The sequence below is a fragment of the Gavialis gangeticus genome, unplaced genomic scaffold (genome assembly GCF_001723915.1).
Source record: "Gavialis gangeticus isolate Ggan-Ray unplaced genomic scaffold, GavGan_comp1, whole genome shotgun sequence".
NCBI lineage: Eukaryota > Metazoa > Chordata > Crocodylia > Gavialidae > Gavialis > Gavialis gangeticus.
The window spans coordinates 22,988,247-22,996,464 of NW_017729034.1; the positions used below are offsets into that span (position 1 = coordinate 22,988,247).

The 8,218-nt window shown below is 40.3% G+C and overlaps 1 protein-coding gene across 2 annotated transcripts in view; it reads left to right on the forward strand.

The window, feature by feature from the left end:
- RBKS (ribokinase) overlaps positions 1 to 8,218 on the forward strand; it is a 120,030-nt gene that overhangs the window by 39,869 nt on the left and 71,943 nt on the right. For both annotated transcript variants that reach the window (XM_019526839.1, XM_019526840.1), the window contains exon 4: positions 2,549 to 2,611. In XM_019526839.1, the coding sequence (XP_019382384.1) occupies positions 2,549 to 2,611 (63 nt within the window). The remainder of the gene's footprint in view (positions 1 to 2,548; positions 2,612 to 8,218) is intronic.

Genomic DNA, 8,218 nt, shown 5'->3' on the forward strand with positions numbered 1-8,218 from the left:
CACACACACACACACACACACACACACACACACACACACACACACACACACACACACACACACACACACACACACACACACACTGTAGAGCCTAGCCAGACTAAAATCTACATCCTAGTTTTACACACACACACACAAATATGTTCACAAAGTTAAAAACTCAGATTAGGAAATGCTCCAGTTAAAACTGTCTGTGCAACATGAATTTGTCCCCCTTTTGCTTGTGCATTATGAAACAGCCTGCAATTGCATGATCACATTTCATTTGTTTTTCATAGGACCCTTTTCTCAGACCAATCACAAGATGTGCAGGGCTCACTTAATAAACAGCTATTTAATATTTAATTTTATTCTTATTGTTTAATTTATGGCCCCTTGTCTTATAAACTACACATTATTCAAATTCTGCTCTGAATAAAGAAGTATTTATTCCCTCCTGGACTTTTCTGTGAGGCATATCACTGTAGTATCTGAGTGTTTCGCAACCATTCATTAATTTTTACTATTCTCCTGTGAGGTGAGTAGGCAGGATTATCTCTATTAAATAAATGAAGAGCTGAAGCACAGAGAGATTAAGGTTAAAAATAGCCAATAATTATGGGTAGATATTGGATATCCACCAATTTGACGCACCCTCAACTTGGTTTTTTAAAATACTTTGCATTAATAGCACTTCAAAGCCCAGCTACCACCTACTTCGTTTGCAGCTGTCAATGATCAGCATTTCATCAGATCAGAACCCAGGGTTTCAGGTCAGATGCTCAGAAAAAAAAGAACAGTTTATAACCACTTGTGAAATTTTGGCACAAGTGACTTCTCTAGCACTACCAAAAAGTCCTTTGGTAGTGGCAGAGAGACTGTAGTTCCGCAGGACTGAATTCAGTTGTATTAACCATCGGACCAACCTTTCAGCTCTTGCAGTTTCATGCCTTCTAACTTTTGCAACAAATAAGGCAGGGATTTGAAAGGTTTTTATTCTCCTTTTAATACACAGTCTTAACTCATCCTAGAGCAGATCCACTCCATGCATGGAATAAGGTAGTGGTCACGTAGAAAAAATAGCATGTGATCTAGGAATTAAAGATTATCATAAGGCATAGGCACCAGCGGTGCAAATTAAGGCTCCACAGGCAATTTTAACTCTTCCAAGTGTTCTAGTCCAAGCTCTGGAGCGGACTGTGATCTAATGGGCACCGACACTTCTATTGCCCAGGTTTGAGCCTTTCCTGACCCATCTCTAACCTGTCCCAGTCCTGTGCCATCCTATCCCAAAGGCCTAGTCTCTTTGCCCAGCCAATCCCAGTTTCTATGTCCTACCCCATCCCTGCCAAGCACCAGTCCCAGCCTCATCCCTAGATTACATCACCTAATGTACTGCCTATCTCCTCCAACAAGTCCAGCTCTGGTCCCTACTCCATTTGAGTTGGGAAGTTTCATCCTCCATACTGTTTGAGTATCAACAAAGTTATCACTCAAACAGTATGGTCGAGTACATAGTTGAGAAAAATGCCCCTGCTTTCAGTTGTAGCAACCCAGAGCTGCAGGAAAAGTCCTGCTCCACCCACTGCATCTCTAAGACAGAATGTGCTTAGTACTGAGGGATTTTTTAAGGAGATCAGCTGCAGTGCTCTAGGAAATGTCTCTGTATGGGTGGTACAGTTTTTCAGAGAGTTGTAACTTGTCCAGGTTTGGGTAGTTTTTCTTGGGGAGTGCAGAGTTAGATGCCTGAAGCAAAGGCTACTCCCTGCAAAATTTCAAGTCCCTACTTCAAAGCAAGGGCACGACAGACCTTCTCAAGGAGAAGGTCACCAGACTTTTCTTTAGTATGGGCAGAACAGAATATTTTTCTCTACCCTTTTTTCTTGGAAACGGATGGACCATTTGGGCAGACATTTTCCAGAGAAATTCACCCTGGAACAGATACCTATCATGGACAATTCCAGCTCATTCAGACAATATTTAGCAAATATATATGCAGCTGTAAACAGGGTTTTATAATGGGAAGTGCTGGACAACATAATAATAGGCAGAGCTACCAGCCAGGCCTTTTCACTTACTTAACTGAATGGATTAATCCAAAAGGGAAATATACAGCATCACCAGAACCTCCTTCTTCATAATGCAGGCTGGTGTTCCTATGAAATGCAAACCCATGAAGAATTAAAAGAGAAAAATGTGCTATATTGTTTTGATGCTCTAATTTACTTTGGCCTTGAATCCATTGTTGCAGTGAATAAAAAGAATTCTTCCATGTAGATAGACCTAGAATGCTTGAGAAGACTATAAACAACGTGGTTTTCTCTGAAGCAGTGTTGAAGCCAAATTAGAGAATGTTGGACTCACATTTGCTGTTTTGTGGGTGTAAATTAACACTTTTTGTTGTTGTTAGCTTCCTTGGCATTGTTGCACATGAAAGAGTAATTAGCATTTTTAAATTGCTGAAGGTTATAGGTTTATTTTAGATTTAATTCAATTAAACTGCATCACATGCTATTGGCTGAAAGTACTGCACTGAAATAATGCACACTGTAACTTTTCCCTTCTTTAGAATTTGTAGGTCAGACTGAGGATGCTGCTACAGGAGCTGCTTCAATAATTGTCAACAGTGAAGGTATGTATTTCACATCCTGAGTTGCCCCCTTTCAGCACAGAAAAAGAAACCTTTGTCCTGTTCTTGTTTAACCTTTATTTAAAGCCAAATTTTATATTTTTTATACTGTGCTGCACTTGCTTTTTCTTACTTATGGGCTGCTTGGGGAGTAAGGTGTTTCTCAAGGTGAGTGAGGGTGGCAGGATCCAATCCTTAAATTAGCAACATATGAAGAGTCATAACTACATCAGCCCATTGATCCATCTAGTTTTACCTTGGCCAGTACCTGGTGCATCAAAAGAAGCTTTAGCTCCCTTCTTCCCTCTGAAGGTACTTAGCTCTTTTACAGTAGGAGAGAGGATTTTCTTCTAACCCCATGAGTTGATCAGTTTACACCCTGAATCATGAAATGTAAATTACCCTTATTATCTTAGTCTGCAAAGGTAGAATTATGTGTGGTTCTTAGGTTATCCAGTTGCTTTTAAAATCTCACCACAATATCTGAGTCCAAGTTCCTTCTTGCAGTATATATGCTCTATAAAATGACATACTCCTTTATTCACCCTACATGCATTTCCATTTAGTTTAGCATATATTTTTGCTTTCATAGGCTAGGACAAAGTAAAAAGAAGGAATTCATCTCTTTTTGTGTTGCCCTTCAAAATTGATAATTTACCTTCTGCATGTCCCTAATATATACATGTCTGTGAACTCTGAAAAATTACTACCATCTAGAATGATGTTTAGGCTTGGTCCTGAAAAAGGTTGATAGATGACTGCATCATGTTAGGGGCAGACCTGGGAAGGAGACTGTAAGAGCATATCTACACAGGAGAATTAAGCCAGATTAACTGAAGGGTTGAATTAAAAGTGCATATGTTAAAAAGCATTAATCCTCTGTGAAGATACTCTCATTCAAAAATAAAGTGAATTAAACTCAACCTTTTCTGAGACAGCTATAACTCTTCCCTTGACATCTTCCCTCTCTCCTCTTGCTCTGTGTTGTAAATTACTGCAGCTCTTGAGAACATGCATCTTATTATCCCTCTCATACCTGTCCAGATAGTTTGTCCTGTGAATGAAATGGAGACAGAGGGCAGAGCCCAAGCACAGCCTGTTCCCAGCCTCTCTGATTCTTTCCCCTGCCCACTTCTACATGGGTGGCATACTCAAGGATCAGTAGCTGTGCTGTACACTGCACCTGAGGTCCTGAGCAAGGGGGAGGCCGCCTTACTCCCCTCTTTAATTTCCTGCATAGTCAGGTAAGACAATAGACAGTCTAACCATGAAACAGAGTGTAACTGCTGAATTCTGGAGAACCCATGAACTGTTGTGAGGGACGGAGGAACAGAAATTTATAGTGGATTTAAAAAATGTTAAACAGAGAGAAAGCAAGCCAGAGTGACTGCGCACAGTAGTCCTAGACACTGGCATTGGTGTGAATGTTCACTAGTGAGGTTGTGAGGCAGAGGATGAGCTGAACAGTATATTGTGGCATTTAGAGTATTTCTTTCAAACTAAAAGTTCTGAAAGGAAGCTACCAAATCAAAAGGTGGGTGCAGAATTTACATAAAAGCTACTCCTGGAGCAAACCTAGCCAGAATGGCGCTGTAAAGCAAACAGATGCACAGAATTGGTAATGGTTCTGGTGGTTGTTTCTATTTAAAACCATCTGGTGCCTGAACTGAGTAAATGACAATAAAATAGCAGTACATTCTGTGCTCTGCTGTTGCAGGTGGCACCATTTTTTGTTTTCCTTGCAGAAGCCTGGCTGATTCCACCCAAATCAGTTTTACAGTGCTTATCTAAGGGCTTGTCTTTACATGCATGTTTTACTACTTCAGTTATGTTGGTAGAATAAAAACAGTACAATGCATGCAGTGCAGATACTGGCATGAAGCAGCTTGTACAGATTATTCCCAGAAGAGAAAAGTGGAGACTTTTTTTGAAGAGTCTGCATTATTTCATCAAGATAATTAGGGACATAGAAATGGTAGGGTCAGTACCTTTCTTAAAGGGACCTAGTTTTAATTAATTTTAATTTGCAAATCCATACTTGTAAACTTAGAAAATGCAAAGTATACTCAAATAGTAAGTGCTGTAGGTTTGGGAAGGATGCACCATATTTTCAATCCAAAACAAAGAATCTGAATGCTGCTTTAAGAGTCAAACGCAACTCTTTAATTATAGAATTATGATCAGTACCTCCAGGATGTGGTCCTGTGAAATCTCGTATTCAGAGGCACTGCAGCTGCTCGGGGTAGCCGCAAAAGTCTGTTTTCTGGAAACTTTCATTGCTTCCATGTGCTTTTTCTTGTTTGACTGCCTTCAGATAGCTGCTTGCTAAGAACAATATTCAGCTTTCCAGGAAGCTCCCAGGTGGGCTTCTTGATCGAGACCCTGAACATTGATATCCTTTACTCTCTCCCCACAAGACAAGAAACTGGGATGTTCCCACAGCTACTTTTTCTGAACACCTCTCTGCTATTACATGCATAGTTCTCATGTACCACTCTCAGATGCTGCCAACTTCCTTTCAACTTTCTTTTTTCTGTCTCCCTATGGTCCCTACCTATCTAGACTACATTCTCAAACTACTCCTTTTTGTTTTGAAATGTGTGCATAGTTTAGCATCAAAGCACCAAATGTGCATTTACCCACAGAGTAAATGCAGGGTTTACAATAACATGGCACAACACAGTGCCACATGGAGATTTCTGAGCTATTTCTGTATGACCAGAGCCAATAAGCCCAAGCAGAATACTGTGTTAATGCAGCTATACCTGCCTGTTCTGCTGCCCAGGCCAGCTCGTTCAGAGCTAACTTTTGATAGCTGCATTATACCATGTAAGCATACACTGTGTTCACTAAATAACTGGTTGACAGATATTTAACCTCATTTCAAGCAGGCATTATGCTACCTTCTCTATATCAGTGCATCTGCCTTCTAACCTGCAACAGCTTGTACAACAGCTCCTGCCATTTCAGTTGTGGGCCCTCATTCTCTTCTGCTTGTGGCCCTCCATCATGCCTGTCTCTGTTGTTAATGTACTGAATCATCACTATGAATGCAGGAACTCCTATGTTAGGTCATGATCCATGTAGGTCAACATCTTCTTGCTAATAGTGGTCAGCACCAGATATCTCAGAACAAGGTGCAAGAACCCTGAAGTTAAGTTATTTTCTACCCTCTTTCAAATTTAGAGGAGACTGCTAAAATAACACAGAGAAGTGCAAAGCGTGAATATCAGTTTGACTGACTTGTCCTTTGCACAAGGTAAAACATTTTTTGGAGCTTTCAGGGTAATGGAAAAAATGTTACCTGCTGTATTATTTTAGCCCACTGGCAGCCATAGTGAATTTAAAATGTATTTGTACAAGGCTTTTCAACACTTAAAGCACATGACTGAAGATAAATTGTATTTCCATGGACACACACAACACTTGCCCTCATGCTTCTGACCTGTGACTTGGCAACCAATTATTTCTCATTACATCCTTTTACAATCATAGGTACCTTAATTTTTTCTTACAAAATCCTGTTCAGAAGCTTTGCAGCCGTTGTTGCAGTTGTTCTGACTGAGAGACTCTTGAGGCTTAAATATCACGGACAGCTTGAGAGCTCTTCCATGTGTCTTGTAAAAGAAAAACTGTTGAGTTGTGTTCATCAGTGTGTACTGAATGTTCCCATGGCACTTGTTACCTGTTGGCATTTATGGAATGAATCATAGAATTATAAAAAGTGGGACTGGAAGGGACCTCTGAAGGTCATCCAGTCAAACCCTCCGCCTGAGCCAGAATCGTCCCTATCCCCAAACCATCCCATAAAAATCATTGTTTAGCATATTACTAAAATGATCCAATCAACCCTAGCAGATAAGTACAATGCATAGCACCCTCACCTGCACAGGTTAAGCAAGGACACAGTGGCAGTCAGTGTACTGCTGTTGCAGGGATTGTTAAAATACACTTGAGAGCTCCAAGGAAGACAGGCACATGCCCCAATACAGAGAGAGAAAAAAACTTCCATAGTCCATACCAATCTGACCACAGAGTAAAATTCCTTCCTGACCCCAAATGTGGAGATCATTGCAGCTTATTTTTTTGTGAAGACTAAAGTAAAGTAGGTATTGAGTACCTCTATCTTCTCTGTATCTTTTAAGAGCTCATCCTAGCTATTTAATAGTCAACCATCAGTTTCCGTGGTCTTTCTTTCCTGGACAACATATTTATAGAACCTCTTGTTGTCTTTTTCTTCCCTAGCCAGATGGTGCTCATATTTTTTACCTTTGCCTTCCTGATATTATCCCGACAGATTTTTGTTATTTTCTGGTATGCTTCCTTAGTGATCTGCCCATCTTTCCATTGTTTGTATGCTTTCCTTTTGCAGTTGAAGCATCCTAGAAGCTCCTTGTGCAGCCACATTGATTTCTTGCCGTTGCTCTTGTGCTTCCTTCATGTCAGAATAGCTTGTTGGGCTTCCAGAATCATACCCTTTAGATGCTTTAGAATAAACTTAATAATACTTTAAATAAGCTTGCCAGTTGTCAGTCTACTGTCAGTGGCTACCATCATTCTGACAAGTAACACTGATAAGGTTAGAAGCCCACTGTAAAGCAGTATCTATATCCCTAGCATTAGTACTATTTTAAGTACCAGAAGCAGTTTTAGTAATGATCAAATCCAGGCCTCGCCTCTTGTTAATTTGTGATGGTCCCTTAACTTCAGTAGAGCTGTTCTAATTTACACCTGTTGAAACTGTGACCTTTAATATTTTAATTGAGCTCAAAACATTTGTTTCTGCAAACACTTAGTCACATGAGGAGTCCTTAGTCATGTAAGTAATCTCATTAAAAGCAGGAACTATTAGTATAAGATTCTGCAGGATCATGCCGTACAGAAAGCATCTTCTCCTAGCTGTTATTTTCCATATTTCTTGAATACTGGCGTATTGTCTCTGGTGTTGAGTTTCCATCTGGCTGGTGTCATCAGTGTCAGTGTTTCAGCAAGATGGCTGCCACCAGCCATAGACTCAAATGCCAACTGTGATTCAGTGCTTTAAGCCAGATTCTGCTTTCATTTATGCTGGTGTAAAGTTGAAGAAGGTTTTTTTGTCTTAAATCTGGAGCTGCTCCGCTGAAGTCTAGTTGCAAACAGAATGCGATTCTTAATTCCTCCAGAGGTTGGACTGAGCCAGTTCCAATGGTACTAATGGTTGCAGTGTGGTAGTGCTGCATTTCCCTGGCAGAACTATTGGTTCAAACAAAAATAGATATTTTTAACCCTTTAAACTGTCAAAGTAAACCTTCTGACTAGGACTCAATGCCATAACTTAGGGAAAGAAGTTACACATAAACCAGTTTAAGTGCAGAAACTGGTTTAAACTTGAAACAGAACAGAAGTTTAGTGACCATAAACTAGTTTCAAAATGGCTAAAACTGGTTTGAGATAAACCTGGTTGAATATAGTATCAGACTTAACTGATTTAGGTCAAACCAGTTTATGAAACTTCTGTCCCAGACTCCTTCCTGGTTCAAGTTAAATCAGAGTCCCCAAGCGTCCCAGCTTACTATACAGCCCTGGTGGGCTGTGCTGTCTGCTCTAGAGAGCAGAGCTGGCCCCACCCCT